This window comes from Bactrocera oleae, chromosome 2 (genome assembly GCF_042242935.1).
Source record: "Bactrocera oleae isolate idBacOlea1 chromosome 2, idBacOlea1, whole genome shotgun sequence".
Lineage (NCBI taxonomy): Eukaryota > Metazoa > Arthropoda > Insecta > Diptera > Tephritidae > Bactrocera > Bactrocera oleae.
Genome location: NC_091536.1, coordinates 37208174 through 37232445, shown reverse-complemented (window position 1 = coordinate 37232445; position 24272 = coordinate 37208174). Strand labels below are relative to the sequence as shown.

The 24272-nt window shown below is 36.2% G+C and overlaps 2 protein-coding genes across 3 annotated transcripts in view; both read left to right on the top strand.

The window, feature by feature from the left end:
- The window catches only part of nvd (cholesterol 7-desaturase nvd), a 410950-nt gene that overhangs the window by 302162 nt on the left and 84516 nt on the right, over positions 1-24272 (top strand). The gene's annotated exons all lie outside the window — the stretch shown is intronic.
- LOC138855841 (uncharacterized) lies at positions 744-4915 on the top strand. The gene is made up of 3 exons (XM_070105936.1): positions 744-1233; positions 1288-1474; positions 4827-4915. Exons 1-3 carry the CDS (start codon positions 757-759, stop codon positions 4913-4915), a joined length of 753 nt encoding a protein of 250 aa, XP_069962037.1. The 5' UTR covers positions 744-756.

The window sequence follows — 24272 nt, the reverse complement described above, 5'->3', positions numbered from 1 at the left end:
AGTAGCCTTATCTTTCTAAATGTATATATATATATATATATATACATAACATACATAGAATAAAAAAATATTTTATGTTCATTATCAATTAAATCGTTATATTTTCTTAAAAACTGTTCTAAGTATTTTGAAAAAGACATTTTTCCCTTTTTATTGTACTGTTTGCTTGACACTAAATTAAAAAATTAACAAGTAGGGTACTAGTAGTGCGAAACTGGTGGTTTGCGGAACTATAATTTCCGCTGCACGGTATATCAATAAACCTCAAAATAGATACCGATAAACACGTACTTATACTGTTTAGATATAATATATATATTAATTTTTTAATTTAGTGTCAAGCAAACAGTACAATAAAAAGGGAAAAATGTCTTTTTCAAAATACTTAGAACAGTTTTTAAGAAAATATAACGATTTAATTGATAATGAACATAAAATATTTTTTTATTCTATAATAAATGAATTGCGGTCATGTTTATCAGAACCATTCGTATATTCACCCAATGGATTACACAAAAAAGATTGTCATTTCACTGATAATTCATACGAGGAAATAGTAGATATATGTAATTGTATTTCGCTTTATTCCCGATATAAAGCAATGAAAAAACTGTATAATTTATATGCTATCATGTTTAAGGAACCTAGATGTATGTAATCGTGAGAAAATGAAACAAGAAGATATAAATATGAACTTTATTTTATAATAGTCTAATTGTAATAACATATTTAACGGAAACACATTAACGTGGAACAATGGATTCTAAAAATTATTTAAACTTTGATAGTGATCAACAAATGTTACCAAATGTTGTGTTCGATCAAGAAGAATTCAACAATATGTTAAAAAGGTTCGATGAGGAACTTCAAAAATTAGAAGAACCCACTCAATCCCTACAAGGAACAACATTTAATACGCAGCTTCAAAACTTAGAAGATCCCACTCAACTCCTACAAGGTACAACAGAACCCGCTCAACCCCTACAAGGTACAACTGAAGTGAAGACAAATAAGCGTAAGAGACAACGACCTTCAAAGATAATACAAGCTGAAGGTTCTATACAAAAAACCGCTCAACAAAAAGCTAACACACAAAATGTAAATAAGTGTATTGATCTTTGTAAACCAACACTAGCAGCTGTTCCTGAAAATGGAATTATAGACACTAAAGGGTTATTAAATGTTGGAAAAATTACTTTAAATGAAAAGGTGGGAGAAGTTCCCTCATTTGAAGTTAATTTCAAAAATGACGGAGATATTCAGAAATTAAAATTTTTAATTCAACAGTGGTTTGATGATGAAATTAAATCGGAAGATATTGATTTGGATTGCACTACAACTTCAGCAAAAAAACATAATATAAGCTGTGATGTTGAATGGGTCCGTGAAGATAAATTTCTTAAACAACTTTTAGGAATTGTGTATAAATATAAAGGTGTTGGCGGTTTTGCTCGTACTAAGCTCTTGAAAAAAAGTTTATATGCATTCATTGAATTTAGTTATAACAAATGTTTTATTTATAAATGTTCAAATGTTTTAAATTTGACATAATATAGTTAAAACAAATGATATGAAAATATAAAAAAAATAATTAAAACAATTCTGTTTCTTTTATTATTTTACATTCATCAAAATTTACTGCTACAAGAAACTGTGTAGCATATGTATAACAATGTTCACCTCGTTTAGATGCTAAAATGTTAACCTCGAACTCTCCATAAGTACTCTCCTTTTCATACTTCATCGGCGTTCCGCTTGTCTTAAATCGAAACTCATACTCCATCCCTTGGGTAAGTAATTGTTGTATAAAAGCTTCGCAAAGTTGTTGTAAATCAAATTTCCAAGCATTATTATTATTTCTCCATTTTTTTCTGATGGAATTCCTTCGCTCTTTTTCACTGAATCCCGAATTTAAAAAAGTAGTCAAAATACCATATCCTTCATGAGTTATGGAATCAATAATAATAACAGCCTCAGAAACATTTTCATCAAAATTAAATTCTGTGCTAGGCATTTTTTATTTATGAACTTTTAGTAATTATGTTCGAAAATTAATAAAAATATAAACAAAAAATTATATGATTTTATACATTTCCCAATGTATGTACATATAAACAAACTTTTTTAAACACGATCATTGTTATTTGAATAATTTAAAGTAGCTAACCTTAGCTTTTATAGTTAAAACGAAATAGCGATTAAAAAATGAGCGCTCACTGTTCACTTACAATGCGCCCCGGGACCCCCCAAATCCCTTACACGGGTCTATCTAAGCACCACAAGCACAAAACCACAAAATATACAAAATTATTTTTTCCCTTTGCACTAAAATGGTGTATATATTTATATTTATATAAAATTCTCACGCTCGCACACACACACACACACACACACACGGTAGCGCTGCGACAGTTTTGCGGTTTTTTCCCTTTGCACCAAACTGTTGCAAGGAAAAGTACGAAAATGGTGCATGCAGGTTTGCACCAAAGTGGTCTAGGACCGCCATTTCTATACTACTCTTATCAGTGCTACGAGTGGCTTTGGTCCTAAATGCAAGTGTTTCCGATGTAGATGGCGAACGTAATGCACAACAAATTCGCATTTGCTTGCCAATAGCATGGGTTGTTTCCTTTCTTCTAGAATATCTGCTAATTACAATCGACCCCCAAATTGAGTATTTGAAATACTTCGGTATACTCGAGAAAAAGATTTAAATAACGTAACGGGCCATTTATCGTAAGCTCTTTTTGTAAAAGATGAATTTCATTAGCGAAATGTATGTGTTGAATATTCCAAATTATGCAAAGAAAGGCGAAATGTAACTCTCGTGGGGAAAGTGTTAATGAGTCATTAAGACTGGCACCATGTCGAAATTTATTGATGCAGCGGAACTTCCAAGCTGTTAATCGAAGGCTGCTGGTGTAGTTACTCCGCTTATTCGCAATTTCCAAAATGTAATTGCTATCAACAATTGTATTGAATGCTGATTTTCGTTTCTCCCTATTGACAACTTCCATGTCGATATCGTCGTAACTGTTCCTTGGCCATTTATGTTTTTGTATAGAAACTTTGGTCCGGTGTACCATATTGAATTAACGAGTTCCTTTACAGTACAATCATACTGATTTCGTCAATTATTAAAATTTTGACATATTTAAATAAGCATCGATATTGTTTGTTTCTATTGACAACGGAATTAGTTTTGACAATGATATTTTCAATGCAGTATAAACAGTAGTTCCGTTAACAGCTACTGCAGCTTTACCAGTTGAAGCACACGTAATGTATGAATTGCAGAACCCATCATTATCAGAAAATCTGTTATATACTTCCATTATCAATTTTATTACAAATGTTTTTCCACATCCAGCTGGACCAGTAAAAAATAATTGTAAAGGTGATCTCTCTGCAGATAAATTGCGATGAATGACATGTAGCAGCAAATCTTTCTGGTTTTCATTAGCGCTTCTCATGAGTTCGCAAAAACGATCATTACTCATGATATTTTCTCTTCTTTTGGCTATGGCTCCCAAGTTTTTAAGCGTAGCTATACGTAAATCTTCATTTACTATAGCATTTGGATTTCTATACAATTCTGCAAAGGGGTTTGGCTCTGGAAATCTGGTAGCAATGACTAGAGCTTCTGATTCGTCATCTATTAGCTCACCTTCATGACTTAATTGTCGGTATATATCAATTGTCTTTTGAATATCAATATTTGACTCAAATTCTTTTCTTTTTTCTAAAATTTCGTTTTCGTGGTCATTATATATAGTTGTGAATTTCATATCTGCTAATATTTCTGTGTCTTCACTTCTAAATGGTATATGTAAGGTCACCATTTCTCTTCTGTACTCGTTGTAATCCTGAGTCATGTAATAATTTCTATAACGAATAATTTGAGGCTGCTTCTTTCTGATGTACTCTCCCTTTTCGTTTTTAGTATAGTTCGAAACAAATTGGGCTAAAGAAACTACTTCCAATTCTTCTGGCCGTTTTTGATACTTTTCATGCCAATCTTCCTTCCAAATATGAGTAGAGTCGTCATCAAGTTCATCAATTTGTTTTTGGGGTTTTCTTATCCTCTGTCGTTCAATAGGCCAACAAGTGTTAATATACTGAACCGCTACTGACGACTTAGACAGTGGTAACCTTAAAAGATATCAAGCAGCGTCTTGGCTACTCATCTCAATAGTATTCAGCATGTCAACGCTCATTTTACGAGTTATTTCAACAATATCGAATTCTGGATTCTCATTTATAACTTCTATTATTTTGCGTTGTAAATTGCTAATGCCTCTGTTGATTTTATTTACATATTCGACGACCGCACAAGAATATTCTTCAGTAATTATTTGAAAATCCATATTTGAATTTAAGACATTAAAAACAAATGGATTGAAAGTATTGTGCCATTTTTCGGCCGAATATCGTTTATAGCATATTCTTGGTCTATTAATACCAGATTTTAGTATATCTTTGTATTCTTCATCTGATCTGATATTATTGATTACTTTCATAATAATCATTAATACTGTCGTAGTCATAACTTTCTAAGTTAATTCTACAATAATTTAATTAAAAATTTTCAAGTGTTCTTTGTAAAGTGGATTCGTTTTTTCCATCGGTATTAAAATCATTGTAGATTTACAAGGCATGAATGGTGCTTCAAATCGGCACTTTTGCACAAAATTGGAGCCAATTTTTTTGGAGCACGTGAAGGTATCCTTATGCGTTAGTAATTTTATGTTTCCCGATGCTTCCGACGTTGATACTGATACTAAACTGTTAATCATTTCTATTGCTTGTTTTTGCTCTTCTTCAAGAATATCTGTGGGAGCATAATCAAGCCATAAAAGAATATGCGCATGTGGATTTCCTCGATGTAGAAACTCAATCCTCAAAAAGTAGTTAATAACTTTAAACTTACCAAAAGGATTGAACTTCTTCGATTGTAAAATTGTCATTATTACATTAACTAATTTGTTGAAATAAATAGCTCATGTTACAGCATCGTTGTTAATTAATGAACTTTTTTGGATACATATATATTATATATACCCTATTTTATTTGCGCTTTGTGTCATGAATGCAGTTGCCTTTCCTAGCTGCCGAATCATTGCGAATAAATCTTTTTTTCTTGCAGACCAAAACCAAACTGAATTCGGGATTGACCGTAGAAAAGCTAAATTAGACTCTATGCAGCTCTTAATATACTCTTCGGATTGAACTTGTTCCTTAGTTATATTGGTATCAGTACGTCTAAACGCGATCGAAACAGTCATGATAGAGATTAACTCCTCGGCGATCATTACGTCGCAGTTCACTAGATGCCATCATAAAAGGTGTAGCTTTGACTGTATCTCTAAATTTTCTAAAGTGTCCCATATAAATAATCGGAAATGATAGCTCTTCAGCATGGTCATCGAATAATAAACTTTGTGGGATATTGTGTTGCCCTGGCGCTAATCTTTAATATTTTTTCATTCTATACCAAAGTTTGTTGTTGAGCAGTTAAGCTTTCTTCAATATCGATGTTTTCACTAAATTCGTCAATGTTCTGTTGTGTAATCAGTGGTGTTGCTTGATTAAAAAATTATTCATCAACTGTTATTTTATAATGCAGATATAAAGGTGTATGAATCAAATAATCCAACCATTTCTAATTGATCTGATGCTAATTAGGCCATGAACAAAACTACTTTTATGAATCTTTTTTTTTTACTATGTATATGTAATTCATCATTCACATCTGTTGGAAGTAATCGTGCCATTGTATCAACAGAAAGTTGTATATGCCGAATTGTCCTTGAACGTGCCTTAATCTTCTTATTTGCATAAAAGGAATTCGAGCAGAAATAAGCCCTTCAGTGATGAAATCTATTTTAGTAAATGTTGTGGTATTTTTGGATAGCGATATCCATTATAAACAGAAAAATTAGGAATGCTATTTTTATATAATGCTGATTTACAAGTAGAGCAAATTTTGAATGCATCCACATTTTGCCCATTAGTTATTGTGTTAATAATATTATATTTCCATATGCAGATTGTTTCTTTAAATCTTTTTCAAACCAAAAATATTCTAAAAATCCAAATTCATTATTTTTAGAGTTATCGTTAAAATATTCATGAGCTGATTTATGGTATCTAAATTGTCTGTAGTTATTCGGAATTTCCGTAGTATTTGCACTTGATTGACTTCGTCCAATTTACTGAGATACTTCAACTACTACATGCTGCATTTCTTCTAAACCAGCTACATTTCGAGAATTTGTACTTATTTCATCTTTTATTGGATCGTTTATTATTCCTGTAAATTCGATGTTTGAAGAAGTAGATAATTCTGTAATCACATCTGCAGTTTGTAGACGCCTCCTTCTTTCCGCTTTACGTTGTTTAAATTTATCTCTGTTCTGCTATCTGTATCTTTGATGACGTTTTCTTTTTTTTTTGGAGAGCGTTTAGTTCATTACCTTGATCATTTCTTTGAATGGATGATGGTTGTATTTTTTCCGAACCAGATGAACTTTGAGCAGTATATATTTCTTCATTATTCAGTTCTATTCTATTCGTGTTTGAAGAGGTATATTGTCCGGCAATACGTTGTGAAAAATTTATGCGTTCTCTTCTTTCCGCTTCACGCTGCTTTAATTTGTATCTGTTCTGCTCCCTGTATCGTTTTTGACGTTCTTTTTTATTATTATTTACTCTAAAAAAATATATGCGTTAAAAGAAACTTAAATAAAAATTTGTATATTCTGGTACTATTAGATTAATAAAATCTCACATAACATTAATATTATGCCTTGTGTTTATCGGATCTTGGTGATGTCCAGTTTCAATAATAATGTTTTATGACCCCTGTGATGATTGTTGGGTTCTGAAATATTTATAAAAAATATGTTATTAAAATATACAGAAAAAAATTTTAAATGGCCCAAACGCTTCAAAACTCCAGGCTAGAATACCGCATTAACCTTTTGGCCGGGTGGAACAAATTCTTTGTGGGCAATACTCTTGGAATCATAAAAACAAGTCAGCATTATCTTCACTTTTGACTTCTCCAAGCGCAATTTTTTTGGGTTTCGGCTCATCGTCATTTATGTCCTCACGACCACTTTGAAAACGTTGAAACCACTCGTGCACTCTGCTACGGGATAGGCAATCATCGCCGTAAACTTGTTTCATCAATTGAAACGTTTCGGTAAAAGTTTTACCAATTTTAAAACAAAATTTAATGTTGGCTCTTTGTTCGAAGCTCATTTTCGCACCGATGACAATAACATACTGACACTTAAAACGCAATAACTTCACTTCCAATAGATGAAATGTCATGCAATTTGTACTGGAAGTCGATAACTGAATTGAGGTGAATGACTTCTAACGCTTGCCCTTGAATATTTTAGGCAAACAAATGGAGAAAGAAATAGCAAAAAATTTATTAGAACATAGGACCGTAGAATGCATTGGTTCTCAATCGGTGACCCACCAGATACTCTTTGACCAAAGTTAAGAAAATTATTACATACTCAATCATAATATGTATTTCTTGAAACCGAAGCTTTAGAGGAGTTTGATATGCATCTGGGTGAACACGGTCTTAGGGTCTTGAAGGCAGAAAAAGATTTCGAGTATAAGCTCTCATATAAATACAAAAAGCAAGTAGTCAGGGGCCAAAAAGTGAATTTCACAATTAATAACGACATGTATAAAACCGAAATTGAAAATATTATGAGAATAAATGACGAAACTACCGAAATCCTTCCGTTAAAGACTGCAATACAAGCTACTACTATGACAGAATTAGAAGATCCTATTTGGGTAAAGCAGTATCCGTACCCGATAGCAGACAATGAATTTATAAACAAAGAAATAGACAAATTGTTAGATAAACAAATTATTCAAGCTAGTAAAAGCCCTCACAATTCTTCAATTAGGACCGTCGCAAAAAAAGGTACCGATAACGAAGCGGAACCTAAAAGACGAATGTTAGTAGATTTCCAGAAGCTTAACACTCAGACTATCACTGATAGATATCCTATCCCAGAGGTTGCTATGACAATTCAAAATCTATTGATATAGATAAAGCAAAGGTTTTCACAACGATAGACTTAGAGTCGGGTTTTCACCAAATCTTAATAAACCAAGTAAGGAAGGGCTAAGTTCGGATGTAACCGAACATTTTATACTCTCGCAAAGTCAAATGCCATGGTTTGAGATTTCTTTGTGGATTGACTGATATTTTCGGTAGAAGGTCAACTATAGGCACTGGGGTCCATATATTCAGTACTTAGGGGCTTCAACAGTTTTGGTTTGATTTAGACACTTTTTGATCACAAGGTGGCATACTTTAAGCGTATTATTCACGCAAAGTTTTACCCCAATACAATCATTGTTGCTTGATTTGCATACTGGAAAGTGAAAGAATCAAATATAATTTAAAAAGGTGTTATATGGGGAAATAGGTGTGGTTGTAATCCGCTTTCGCCCATTTTCATACTATAACATAGAGATATGAGAAGAATGTTATGTACCGAAATTGGTTAAGCAGATCTCAAGATATGGGTTTTCACCTAAAAGTGGTCTGTGCCACGCCCAATGTCGAATTTTAAACGCGGTTCCTATAAAGTCATCTCATACCATCCTAGAGATAAAATTTAAAGTCTCTGGCGTGTTTAGTGCTTGATTTATCGCGCTTTTAGTAGTTTTTAACAGTACCGTTATATGGGGAGTGGGCGGGGTTCAACTATTTTTACACTGTAGGTAGAGGTTCTAAAAAGTGCTTCCAGTGAATTTTGTTATTATAGCACTAGCGGTTTAGGAGATATGCACATTAAACCTATTAGGGGCAGGAGCACGCCCACTTTAAAAAAAATTTAACTGCAGATGCCCCTCCCTAATGTGATCCTGTGTACCAAATAACAGTCTTGTATCTTATTGCGGAGCTTAGTTATGGCAAGTTATTTGTTTTTGATTAATGGCGTTTTGTGGGCGTGGCAGTGGTCCGATTACGCCTATCTGCAATACCAACCGTCTCACAGTACCAAGAAACATGTCTGCCAGGTTTCATAAAGATATCTCAATTTTTACTCAAGTTAGAGCTTGCACGGATGGACGGGCAGACAGTCACCCGGATTACAACTCGTCTCTTCATCCTGATCATTTATTTATATAACCCAATATCTAACTCGATTAGTTTTAGGTGATACAAACAACCGTTAGGTGAACAAAACTATTATACACTGTAGCAACAGGTTGCGAGAGTATGAAAATCAGAAAGAGAAATAACTGTATTCAGTGTGAATGGCGCAAATTATTATAAGAGTTCCTTAAGATGCCGTTCGGTTTAAAGAACGCGCCTTCTATATTCCAGCGATGCGTAGACGATATCCTACGTCCATATATTGACAAGTTGGCATATGTTTATATTGACAATGTACTCATCCTCCTCACCCGAGGAATACATGGAACATATTCGTACAATAGTGAACGCACTTCACAATGTCAATATGAAGATTTCAAACAAGAAATCGCATTTTTTCCAATATTCAGTCGAATACCTCGGACATTTACTCGTAGTTAAATAACTGTAGATCCAAATAAAATTCAAACTATAAAGAATTATCCAACTTCAAAAAATTTAAAATAAATTATCGTATTTTTTGGCCTAGCAAGTTATTACAAGAAATTTATACTGAATTTCGCTCCAATAACGAAAACCCTAAAAACATTTCTACGCAAAGACAATGTATGTGTGGTGTAAGTAAAAATCATAGCGCAAGGGTCTCAATTAATCTAGACGAAACAGCACTTGAGGCTTTGATAAAAATAAAAGGCACACTACGAGCACAAGTTAAATGATCTCAATCAGGCTTCAGCAAACATTTTGAACTAACGACGGACGCAAGTAACTTTGCAATAGGAGCTGTACTCTCTCAGAACAAGAAACCTATTTCCTTTATGTTTAGAACTCTTAATCAAACTGTTCAAAATTACAGCACGAATGAAACGGAACTACTATGGTATACCTAAAACTAAAACGATGGAAAAACTTCATAGAAGAATACGGCGCTTAATTAGTATATAAACCAGGGCATCAAAACGTTGTCGCTAATGCATTGTCTCGCTAACAGATTAAAAACACTCCAAGTTGCTCACAACATTCAGCTCAAAGTTCACCAACAAAAAAATTTAAACGCGTAAAACAACCATTACATACATTTAGAAATCAAATAGTCATAATGTACAGTGCAACCAATTTAGCGGAAATCTCTTCGCAAAATATTTTTTCGTATTAACGACACACAATTTTTTATTGGGCTAAAGAAGAATTAATTGATAGACTGAAAAGAATAATAAACCCAAAGGTAACAAATGCGATAAAAATAGATGAACAAACACCACATGAAAAATTATATAATTTAATCGTTTCCAAATACTCCGATCGTTTTACCTCAGAAAATGATAGACGACATAGAAGACATAAGCAAACAGAAAGAAATCATAATACCAAAACACAGACAAGAAACAAAGTTGCCACTAAGCATCATCAATAACAACCAAACATGCATTATCAAGAAATGCATTCTTAACATGTAAACAACAAACATCTGGCAATGGAATAATTCATTTCATCTCACAAGCAAGAAATTCAACTAACATTACACGCTTTTATAAGAGCGGGGAATCTGTATAAATACAGCTCTCCTAACTTGGACTATACATATTCATTTTTATTGATATATAATATTAATTAAGAATAAAGGATAACAATAAATTTGAATTTGCATTAACTTCTTCCAGCATTTTTTGTTAACACGCTTTCATTGGCCTGTTTCAAAAGATGATTGTTGCCCACCACGACGTCACAGCGCAAGAGATCGCGTACGCTTATTGAATTACGAATTACGCACTGTACCGTCGTAGTCATTCGTTGTTTGGATTCCGACGCGAATAGACGTGCGTGCGCATCGTTGCGATTTATTAGTGATTTTTTCGATTTTCTTTTGTGCGGTATTTGTTTACGCGAGTGAGTTGGCACCGTTGCTTGGCGGGTGTGTGGAAATTGTTGGTACAATTTCCTTGGAATTTCGTTTTGTGCGGGTATTCGCTGGCAATTGTTTTTGCTCGGTTACGGGACCACGTGTGTGTTTTTTCGTGCTAAGGCACGAATCGCACGTTCTTTGGGAATTTTGGCGTGGGTTAATTGAGTTGCGGTAAGTGCAAATTTTTAATATTGTGTGCTGTACCTTTAGGTACTACCGCAACGTGGTTGTTGTTGTTGTGGGACTTTTTGCACAGTTCCAGTTTAGTGCTGTGTTGTTGGCATTGTTTGCCGGCTGGACTGCTTGTTTGGAGTGCTGTGTTGGTCATCTGGCGTTCAGTTGGTCAGTGTCAGCAAGTCCTGAGCAGGATTGCTCGACAGGTACCGGCGGCTGTCCCAGTGTTGGAGATAGTGAATCCTGTGCAGACATACGGTCGTAGTAGTGTGCGTTTAGCCCACGGATCGATTCGGTTCAGCGCCACATCGGTCGACTCGCAACCGTTACGGGGACTTGTTCCGTCCGGCGGTCATTTGAGTGACCTTTGTCCAGACCATTTGGTTGGAGTTGTGGGCTGTACCCTTGCGAGAACGCTTTAATCGTCCGCTTGGGTCGTCGCTGCTACAAGCGGGTCTGCGCTTGCGACACTTTTTTCAGCGCGCTCAGTCGCACGTACGTGGCGGACGGCTGTTTCGGGGTCTTGCTTGAACGAGTTCCATCTGCGTCAGTGGTAAGCTTGGCGGATCAGCCTACCGAAAGGCGAAGTCCGAAGGCTAAGATGCCTCCACCACGGAGGAGGAGGGTTAAGTCCCTCGCTTGAAGCAAAGAGTAGGGGCCATCAACTGTTACGGTCGACACTTCGGGTGACGAGACAGCGGAGCCATCGGTAAGGTCCCCGCCACGGCAGAAGGCGCGTTTGGGGTCTGCGGGAGAAACGGGGGGTGAAGAGGGCGGGTGCGGTAGTGGTTGCGGTTGCGGTAAGAGTGACACCGCTGAAAAAGTGGCTGTTCACTCCGCAAAGTCGGGCGAGGGTGAAGCAGATGTGGCTGCGCAGAAATCGGGCGCTGGCGAAGTTGGTCTCGTGCGGGGTGACGAGGGCGCGAAAAAGACGGGAGAAAATAAGGCGAGCGCGAGAAAAAGTAGTGCGGGGAGAAAAGACGCTGCTAAAGGGAGCGCGGTTATTGTCGGGGGTGGTGCGGTGACCCATGTAGCGGCGATAAAGAAAATTTCGGCGGAACTTAGCGGAATAGTTTTTGGGGCCGAGAATTTTGATATAGGGATCGGGAGGGGGCTGATGGAGCTTGCCTCGAAGTACGAGGCACTTCTGATGACGGTTGTAACCGAGAATGCCCATCTTCACGGTCAAGTTGACGCCCTTAGGGGAGGTTGTGGGGGACACTCCTCGCCGCCGAGCAGGTCAATGCCGGCTCCATCGGCACCGATGTCTGCACTCCCAGCACCTGTACTGGAGGCGATTACACCGGTGTCGCCGAAGCCTGTTGGGACCTGGTCGGTTGTGGTCAAGAGTAAGGGACCTGCAACCTCCTCTAAGGAAGTCATTAAAAAAGTCGTCAAGGAGGTGGGTCGTTCACTCGGTGGGAGGATCCACGAGGTTAGGCCGATTTAGTGTGATGGGGTGGTTATCCGCACTCCTTCTGTTTTAGAGAGGGAGAAAGTAGCGAATAATTCAAAATTTGGCGAGGTGGGGTTGGACGTGAGTGTCAACCGGAAGTTAGGTCCTCGGGGGTTCATACGGAGTTCTCCCATGAAGAACTAATGGAAGAACTACCTCGGCTGAATTTTCAAGACCTTACCCCGGCGTCCCAGAGGTCTGACGTAAGGATGGTCAGTCGTCCCTGGAAGGTGGCCCCTGATGGTAGCACCAATGTTGACCTGGAGGCTACGGAAAAATGATGTCCGCCCTCTTGGAAGCAGGTAGGTGCTACATAAAACAGTTTTCCTTCCGGGTTCGACCGGGTAGCCCCGTTGCTGGCTGCTTCCGGTGTATGGGTTTTGATCCCAGAGTGGCTGAGTATAGAACCAAATCAGATGTCTGTTGGAGGTGAGGTCAAGAAGGCCGCAGAGCTGCCAGTTGCGGCAAAGCACCCCATTATGGATTCTTCACAACTGGGTGTATGTGTGGTGGTAGAAGGGGAGCTCGGTAGGCTGGTTGTAGCTTGTTTGTACTGAAAATTTAGCGAGCCCCTAGAGCCCTACTGAACTACATGGATAAGCTACTACTACTTGTGAGTAGTTGCTTATTTATCCTTGGGCTGGATGCGAACGCCTCGTCTTCGATCTGGTTTAGTAAGATATCCCGGCATACGTTTGGATATCAAAGCCACAATCGAGGAGAGACATTAAGTGAATAGGTGGTGGCTAAAAGCCTCCACATTGTGAATGAGCCGAGTGAATGGTACACGTTTGATGGGCCTAGTGGCGTGAGTGACATTGACGTGACGCTTATAAAGCAGGCAGCAGATAGGGCGTTCGTAGCTAGATGGGAGGGTGGGAATTGAGCGATCATGATTGGATCCAAATTATGGTTACTGACGCGAGTCAAATACCTGGGGCTGACCATGAGTGAAAGGATGTGTTTCACTCCACACTTCGCGAATCTTAAGTAGGGACTGCAAGCAATCATAGGAAAAGTGCGGCGGATCTTGAGGAGCAGTTGGGGCCTTGGACGCCGTGCTGATCGCACCATATATCGTGGTCCATTTGTGGCTTGTGCCACTTATGGAGCCGCAGTATGGTGGGAATCAGCGATGACGGTCTGTGGTCTGTATGTTTGCCTGTATGTCGCATCGTCTCAACGGATGCGATGTAGGTTTTGTTACTTGCACCCTCTTGACCTGATTGTCATACAGCGTGCTGTGCGTAAATAAAATATTCTAAATCGACAAAAGCTTTGTTGACACTTTTGTCACTTTTTTCTGTGTTTTGTGGGTTTGCAGGGCTGTTACTTTTCCCTTCTAGAGGGAAAGAAGTTGTTTAATTTATGATTTTAAGCTTATGCCATTGTCGCGAAAAGACGCTTGTAGGCGAACGCATGCTCGTAGAGATGTGTAAGGTGTGTGCTTTTATACCAGCGTTCATGAATTAAAATGTTGTTGTTGTGTGATTTACTACATATTTAGGACTTGGCGGCCATATTGATTTTTGATGCTGCTCAGGCTATTTGAGAGAATTGTTTTTTTTTTTGTACAGCAATGTTTGAATTTTTCTCGATTGACTGACATACCGCACTTCTCCAAAAAAATCAAATTTTACCTATTTTTCATCATAAAAATGGTTTATATGACAAGAAAAATATTTACACATATGTGAAGTGGCAGTTGTATTTTTTGTTCAAAGTATTTCATTTTTCTCTTTATGTTGGTACTTGTACGATATGTACGTGTTTATGCCAGAGAACGTTGTTATAAATTCTCTCCTCTGCTAAATAGCAGCGAATACTACAGAAAATGGTGAATTCCCTGTTCTGTTAGCCGTCCAATCGAGCATTATACAAAACTCGGTTTGCACCTTCTTGTCCATTTACCTTCTCTGGTCAAACTGCTGAAAAATTCCGAGCAGGAATTTCACCATTTTCTGTGGCATTCGCTGCTATTTAACAGAAATGAGAATTTATAACAACGTTCTCTGGCAGAAATACGTATCTACCAACATAAAAAGAAAAATTGATCAAATGCAAAAGATAATGCAAACAAATTATATTTTACTATATTAAATATTTTCCGATTTCAATTATTACAAAGCTAAGACGGGAAAAATGTACTTTAATGTGCTCATACAAGGTGCGTTCCAAAGTAAACAGTACAAAAGTAACAAAGTAAACTCTAGTGGCGTCATCTATATGTCGACTAGTGCCTTGGAATCTGCTATCCTTTACCGACTTCCAGTAAAAATTTCATGATATTTCATCTATTGGAAGTGAAGTTATTCCGTTTTAAGTGTCAGTATGTTTTTGTCATCGGTGCGAAAATGAGCTTCGAACAAAGAGCCAACATTAAATTTTGTTTTTAAAATTGGTAAAACCATTACCGAAATGTTTCAATTGATTAATCAAGTTTATGGCGATGATTGCCTATCACGTAGCAAAGTGCACGAGTGGTTTTAACGTTTTCAAAGTGGTCGTGAGGACATAAATGAGAAATGAGCCGAAACCCAAAAAATCGCGCCTGGAGAAGTCAAAAGTGAAGACGCTTGTGGCCGATTATTTGACCAAAAATCACATTTTAACAATCAACCATTCCCCGTATTCACCTGATATGGCACCGTGCGACTTCTACCTTTTCGGAAAAATGCATTTGCCGATGAAAGGAAAGCGTTATGCAGACGTGGAGGCCATTCAAAAGGCTTGCACCGGCATACTGGCGGCCATACCGGGCAACGAGCTAAAACACTCGTTCGACATGCTTTTGGACCGTGCAAGAAGCTGTATTAAAGCAGAAGAAGACTATTTTGAATAAAATTAATTGATTTTGCCGATAAAACCATTTGTTCTGTCTTTTTTTTTAAAGTTATGTTTACTTTGGAACGCATCTTGTATATTCACTTTTATGGTCGTTTATTTGATTTGTTTAAAAAGATTCAATTGACTTTCACATATATATGCATATTCGCATTATTTCAATAACTCATGTTCATATGTACATTTGTAAGAGAACATACATTCATTAAGTATTAGTATCAATAGAATTTTTAACGCAATCAAGCGAGAGTACATGTACTTGTAATGATGATAAGGTGCAGGTTCGCCATTGTTCCAAGTTCTCTGAGCAAGCTATAGAAACATAATATTTATATACATACAAAATTCACATGACTGTGCACCAGAGAATGCCTTGTGCAATCACAATTACACAGACATAAATATGTCTATAGACAAACAAACATACAATCATACATGAATATAGTTACGAAAAATTCAAAAACATCAATGAAGCCAAAACAGCACCAACATGCGTTTCAAATCTTCTTCCCGCACAAGCGTCGGGCGTGAATTCAATAAGTAGTGTCGCAACAGTGTCGGCAGCTGAACAAAAATACAAAACTATGAAAGATTCTTATTTTAAATTTATTCTAATAGAAAAATAAAAATCAAAAATTTAAGAATAAATCCCGCTGAGACTCGAACTGGCCACTCATCTATGATTCTTCAAGGGTTTACCAATCAGAACACGGTTGGTGCTGGATTATATTGTCTTAGTTTTGCATTGAAAAAATATATGAGGTTTTTATGACCACAGAAATATGCTTTTGTAGAACATACATACAAATGTGCAAACGATATAATATATGTATGTCCTGTTGCACATTTGCATCTACGTCAGTCAAATTTCTATAGGAAAATCAACAGAAATTAATATTGAAATATTAGGTAAAGTAAAAAGTTCGTTCGGTTATTGATTTTTCAAAAGATGATAACTTTGTGTACATTTGTCCGATTAAAGTCAAATATGCGCCGTTTTGTTCGTAAATTTGTTGCCAACGAGATGCAAACTTCATTATACCCCTCTCGTAGAAGACTGCGTCCCTATTGCCACAAAACTCGGAGAGCCAATTTTCACAGGCCAACTTCTCACCATTAAGCGCGTTTGCCATGGACAGGAAAAGATGATAATTACTTGGTGCCAGGTCCGGACTATAAGGTGGGTGCATTATAACCTCCCATCTGAGCTCCAGGAGCTTCTGGCGAGTCACCAAAGACGTGTGGCCTGGCGCTGTCCTGATGGAACACAATTCGGCCTCTGTTGATCAAAGATGGCCTCTTCCGGATGAGTGCTGCCTTCAAGCGGTCCAGTTGTTGGCAGTAGAGGGCCGAATTGAGCGTTTGGCCATAGGGGCAAGCTCGCAGTAGATGATTCCTTGCCCATCCCACCAAACACACAGCAAAACCTTCCTGGCCATCAATCAGGCCTTGGCCACCGTCTGGGCCGCTTCCCCAAGCTTTGACCACGACCGTTTGCGCTCGATGTTGTCATAAGTGACCGATTTTTCATTGCCAGTCACAATCCGCTTCAGAAACGGGTCGATTTTGTTGCGATTCTGCAGCGATTTGCAGATGGAAATTCGGTCCATTATGCTTTTTGCGTTAGTTCGTGTGACACCCAAACATCGAGCTCCTTTTTGAATTCATGGTTATGCAAATGGTTCCAAACGGTTTTGTGGCTTATCTTTGGTTACTCAGCAATTAAATAAGTGCTCACGTGACGGTCTGTTTCCACTATTTCTATGATTTTATCGCAATTTTCGACGACAGGCCTCCCGACGCGTGGTGCATCTTTGACATCGAAATTACCCGAACGGAACCTAGCAAACCACTTTTGTGCTACACGTTCGTTTACAGTATCGGGCCCATTGTAATTAATTAATTTTTTCAGCCGCTTTGGCTGCTTTTTCGCCTTGATTCGCCTGGGTGTCCATCTTTGACGAGCGCTCACAACGTACTGGGTCAATCAATCGAAAAACTGTCAAAGACAAACTTTTAGCGCGAATAAACACGTTTTCAGTATAGTATGACATGATGCGACACATAACACTAATACTATGGAGAAGAACGCCATCTCTTAGATAAAAACCGAACGAACTTTTTACTTTACCTAATAAAATAGACTTTTGAGCAACAATATATTTTTTAAGAATTAATTAAGATAATATCATAATAAAAATACATGTTTGTATATATATTTATATTTATAAAAAATCTGGAATGAAAAAAAATTACATTTTTTTTATTAGAAAAATATTATATACAAAACACGACTTTTAGAATTCGCCTACCAACATACAGCAAATCCTCCCACAACCTAATCATTGAAGATTAAATATTTTTCACCAGCTTTTTGCAGAGTTAAAAAAAAAGAAAAGAACGTTATTAATTTTTGAAGAAACTGAATTTAAACAAGTAAGGAAGGGCTAAGTTCGGATGTAACCGAACATTTTATACTCTCGCAAAGTCAAATGGTATCCTCGTTTAAGATTTCTTTGTGGATTGACTGATATTTTCGGTAGAAGGTCAACTATAGGCACTGGGGTCCACATATTTAGTACTTAGGGGCTTGAACAGTTTTGGTTCGATTTAGACAATTTTTGGTTACAAGGTGGCATACTTTAAACGTATTATTCACGCAAAGCTTTACGCCGATATAATCATTGTTGATTGATATGCATAGTGGAAAGTGAGAGAATCAGATGGGATTGAAAATGGTGTTATATGGGAAATATGCGTGGTTGTAGTCCGATTTCGCCCATTTTCGCACTATAACATGAAAAGAACGTTATGCACTGAATTTGGTTGAAATCGGTTAAGCTGATCCCAAGATATAGGTTTTCACCTAAAAGTGGGCGGTGCCACGCCCAATGACTAATTTTGAACGCGGTTCCTATAAAGCCATCTCATACCATCCCAGAGATAAAATTTAATGTATCTGGCGTGTTTAGTGCTTGGTTTATCGCGCTTTAGTAGTTTTTAACAATACCGTTATATGGGGAGTGGACGGGCTTGTCACCCGATTTTACTCATTTTCACACCGTCAATAGAGGTGCTAAAAACATTTGCTTCCAGTGAATTTTGTTATTATAGCATTAGCGGTTTAGGAGATATGCATATTAAACCTATTAGGGGCTGGACCACGCCCACTTAAAAAAATAAATTTTACTGCAGATGCCACTCCTGTGATGTGATAGCGTGTACCAAATAATAGTCTTGTGTCTTATTGCGGAGCTTAGTTATGGCAATTTATTTGTTTTTGATTAATGGCGTTTTGTGGGCGTGGCAGTAGTCCGATTATGCCCATCTGCAATACCAACCGTCTCACGATACCAAGAAACATAAAGATATTTCAAATTTTACTCAAGTTAGAGCTTGCACGGACAGACAGTCACCCGGATTTCAACTCGTCTCTTCATCCTGATCATTTATATATACATAACCCTATATCTAACTCGATTAGTTTTAGGTGATACAAACAACCGTTAGGTGAACAAAACTATTATACTCTGTAGCAACAAGTTGCGAGAGTATAAAATGAGAAATGTTTATTAGTTATTAGACTAATGTATTCAATTATCATTTATTTTACCTATTTCAACCCGGAAGTTGCTCGAAAAATTGTTCAGGTCTGCAGTCTACGTTATAACTTTTTTCCACTTTTTTTTATTTTTAAAAGATTGCGTCTTGATTTCTATTTAATGAAGCTCTTCCGTTGGTTGAGCCAGCCGCTTTAAATTTTCGTATAACAAAACTGTTGTCAAAAAATCTAAAAATTGATGCCTATGCCCTAAGCAATTCCCGCTTCGTTATACCACTCTGGGTATTCTTCCTGTGTTTTTGCAATAATCTGGGTTATTATTAATGTTTTTATACCCTCTCTGCATGCATTCTTCAAGAAGAGCTCGTTCTAATAGCTCATTTGAAGGCGGCTTGACCAGCTTTAGATTATCGGGACTTTTATAATTTTTGATTCGTATTACGGCTTTGACGTATCTGTATCTCAGCTGTTTTCTCAGTATTCGCAAAGTGCTCATGTGGAATATCTATTTGTTCCACGGCAAGTTGCTCAGCTGGCTTTAAATTATCTCCCAGATCGTCTTCTTGGCCAATATTCCAATCAAGGTTATTATCGTCGCCTTCTTCACCATTGCTGCCAGTTTGTGAGAATTTTCGACGCAATATGTGCATAGAAAGTAGCCTTGCAATAATATATTGCATATTTATTTTTTTGTTTATTTGATTAAAATTAATAAACTTAATTACTACAATAAACAATAGTACAACGATAATATATAATACGTACAGTGTCTCTAGACGAGCTCTCGAGTACTCCGCTATCAGTAATTAGTAACATTTTATTAACTAATGATATTATTTATATCTTAACTTAGTAGATTTATATCTTAACTTGTATATAGTATATACTTGTATTTGCTTGCAAGGAAAAAGTAAAAAAAAAATGATGCATAAATGATTTTATATATAAAATGGTTAAAGAAGAACAAGAAATCAGACCAGATGTGTCATGGAGTTTTGAATTAGTGAGTATTTTCGAAATGACTACTTTGTTGTTAGCTCTTCTAAATATGTCATAGATTATTGGGATGTTGTCTTCGTTTTGAATGAAGCCATTTTTGTCCAAGTAGAGAAAGGATTCTGGTGGTGCAAATCCGTTTGTAATAGCTAATGCAAAGTAGTCATCACTTTCGTAAAAAGGAGCTCTTATTAAATTGTTATTGTCATCATATAGACAACGACTTATATTCTTTCTAATCAAATTTATGATGTGACAATCAATTCTGGGAACTTTTGCAGTGTCGTATAGTTTAGAGCTAGATATAAATTTGGTAAAATTACTATGCAGCGATGTGCATGATCGTAGTATTCTTCTCACGAATTTTCTGAGTATTTCCATATATGAAGGAGATATATTAAACCAAATTAAACATCCATATGAAAGTATTGGTCTCACTAGTGATTAATACATGATAATTTTTAGCCTGTATTTTGGAAGTTTTGCAGAAAACATTGTTTTATAAGTATACAGGGCTCTATTTGTTTTTAGGATTTGGATGTTGATATGATCATTAAAATATAAAAACTTATCGAGGTGAATACCAAGATATTTGATTCTCTCCTTGCGCTGTATTCGAATTGCGATGCCAGTTTATTGTATAATCCTCAACAGTTTTGTCGGAGTGGTAAATGACAATGTCATCAGCGAAGGCTATAAAGTTGTCCATTTTTTGTACTACTACTGCTTTTTGTTTTATTTATATGAACTGAAAAATGTTTGCCGGATATCATGTTATAAATAATTGTAATCAGATGAAGAGGAAATTTATAGTTGTTGAGCTAACATATTAACCCATCGATCCATATTTGATCGAATGCTTTCTCAAGTTTGGTTTTAGTAACTTTATTTATATTTATATTAGCCAAAACTTCAAAATCTTTACTAATATTTGGTGGCAGGCCAATTGGCCGAAGCTTTTTCAAGTTATTTTTGTCCTTATCTTTCTTTGGTATCAGAATTAGTTTAGCTGTTTTCCAGTTAGGTGGGAAGTAAGCATTGTATAACATATTATTTAATAAAGTGCAATATTCTAATATTAGTTCTGAGGAGAAGTTTTTTAGAATGATATTGGGTATTTGGTCTAAGTCGGATAAGAGTTTACGTCTGTAAAGTCGTATGAACTAACAAAAAAGTTTTCTGTTTGGTCGTTATTTAAATTATTGGCTATTTTGTTGGTATTGAAGTTTGTTTAGTCGTTCGAGTGCTATCGAATAAAGTTTTCATTTTCAATAACTTTTTAAAGCATTCTTGTACCTGAAAGTGGACTGGATTGTTGGGTTTACTTTCTTTTGAAGCATGGTAGTTGTTTTTAACTAAGTCTTTTTGTAGAAGGTCGCGGTCCAAGCCAGCGTTTTGGATTATATGGGATGAGTTTAAGGAGATATTTATGTGACTGATTGTATTATTGTTATCTTTTAAAAACGATTTTTTTAATAACGGAACATTTTGAGGGATCGTTAGTCTTAAGGGTAGCAAATCTTTATTTTAGTTATTAAAATTTTTCTTAGTATTGTCATCTATTAGTTTTTTTTACAACTTTCATTTTTGCTTTTTCTACTTGAAGTATCGTGGGAGGTAGATATGTTTGAAGTCGATTATGTTTATTAATGGGCGAAAAGATTTTAATTATATGGGGAGTGGACGGGCTTGTCACCCGATTTTACTCATTTTCACACCGTCAATAGAGGTGCTAAAAACATTTGCTTCCAGTGAATTTTGTTATTATAGCATTAGCGGTTTAGGAGATATGCATATTAAACCTATTAGGGGCGGGACCACGCCCACTTAAAAAAATAAATTTTACTGCAGATGCCACTCCTGTGATGTGATAGTGTGTACCAAATAATAGTCTTGTGTCTTATTGCGGAGCTTAGTTATGGCAATTTATTTGTTTTTGATTAATGGCGTTTTGTGGGCGTGGCAGTAGTCCGATTATGCCCATCTGCAATACCAACCGTCTCACGATACCAAGAAACATAAAGATATTTCAAATTTTACTCAAGTTAGAGCTTGCACGGACAGACAGTCACCCGGATTTCAACTCGTCTCTTCATCCTGATCATTTATATATACATAACCCTATATCTAACTCGATTAGTTTTAGGTGATACAAACAACCGTTAGGTGAACAAAACTATTATACTCTGTAGCAACAAGTTGCGAGAGTATAAAATGAGAAATGTTTATTAGTTATTAGACTAATGTATTCAATTATCATTTATTTTACCTATTTCAACCCGGAAGTTGCTCGAAAAATTGTTCAGGTCTGCAGTCTACGTTATAACTTTTTTCCACTTTTTTTTATTTTTAAAAGATTGCGTCTTGATTTCTATTTAATGAAGCTCTTCCGTTGGTTGAGCCAGCCGCTTTAAATTTTCGTATAACAAAACTGTTGTCAAAAAATCTAAAAATTGATGCCTATGCCCTAAGCAATTCCCGCTTCGTTATACCACTCTGGGTATTCTTCCTGTGTTTTTGCAATAATCTGGGTTATTATTAATGTTTTTATACCCTCTCTGCATGCATTCTTCAAGAATAGCTCGTTCTAATAGCTCATTTGAAGGCGGCTTGACCAGCTTAGATTATCGGGACTTTTATAATTTTTGATTCGTATTACGGCTTTGACGTATCTGTATCTCAGCTGTTTTCTCAGTATTCGCAAAGTGCTCATGTGGAATATCTATTTGTTCCACGGCAAGTTGCTCAGCTGGCTTTAAATTATCTCCCAGATCGTCTTCTTGGCCAATATTCCAATCAAGGTTATTATCGTCGCCTTCTTCACCATTGCTGCCAGTTTGTGAGAATTTTCGACGCAATATGTGCATAGAAAGTAGCCTTGCAATAATATATTGCATATTTATTTTTTTTGTTTTTTTGTTTATTTGATTAAAATTAATAAACTTAATTACTACAATAAACAATAGTACAACGATAATATATAATACGTACAGTGTCTCTAGACGAGCTCTCGAGTACTCCGCTATCAGTAATTAGTAACATTTTATTAACTAATGATATTATTTATATCTTAACTTAGTAGATTTATATCTTAACTTGTATATATTATATACTTGTATTTGCTTGCAAGGAAAAAGTAAAAAAAAAATGATGCATAAATGATTTTATATATAAAATGGTTAAAGAAGAACAAGAAATCAGACCAGATGTGCCATGGAGTTTTGAATTAGTGAGTATTTTCGAAATGACTACTTTGTTGTTAGCTCTTCTAAATATGTGATAGATTATTGGGATGTTGTCTTCGTTTTGAATGAAGCCATTTTTGTCCAAGTAGAGAAAGGATTCTGGTGGTGCAAATCCGTTTGTAATAGCTAATGCAAAGTAGTCATCACTTTCGTAAAAAGGAGCTCTTATTAAATTGTTATTGTCATCATATGGACAACGACTTATATTCTTTCTAATCAAATTTATGATGTGACAATCAATTCTGGGAACTGTTGCAGTGTCGTATAGTTTAGAGCTAGATATAAATTTGGTAAAATTACTATGCAGCGATGTGCATGATCGTAGTATTCTTCTCACGAATTTTCTGAGTATTTCCATATATGAAGGAGAGATATTAAACCAAATTAAACATCCATATGAAAGTATTGGTCTCACTAGTGATTAATACATGATAATTTTTAGCCTGTATTTTGAAAGTTTTGCAGAAAACATTGTTTTATAAGTATACAGGGCTCTATTTGTTTTTAGGATTTGGATGTTGATATGATCATTAAAATATAAAAACTTATCGAGGTGAATACCAAGATATTTGATTCTCTCCTTGCGCTGTATTCGAATTGCGATGCCAGTTTATTGTATAATCCTCAACAGTTTTGTCGGAGTGGTAAATGACAATGTCATCAGCGACGGCTATAAAGTTGTCCATTTTTTGTACTACTACTGCTTTTTGTTTTATTTATATGAACTGAAAAATGTTTGCCGGATATCATATTATAAATAATTGTAATCAGATGAAGAGGAAATTTATAGTTGTTGAGCTAACATATTAACCCATCGATCCCTACTTGATCGAATGCTTTCTCAAGTTTGGTTTTAGTAACTTTATTTATATTTATATTAGCCAAAACTTCAAAATCTTTACTAATATTTGGTGGCAGGCCAATTGGCCGAAGCTTTTTCAAGTTAT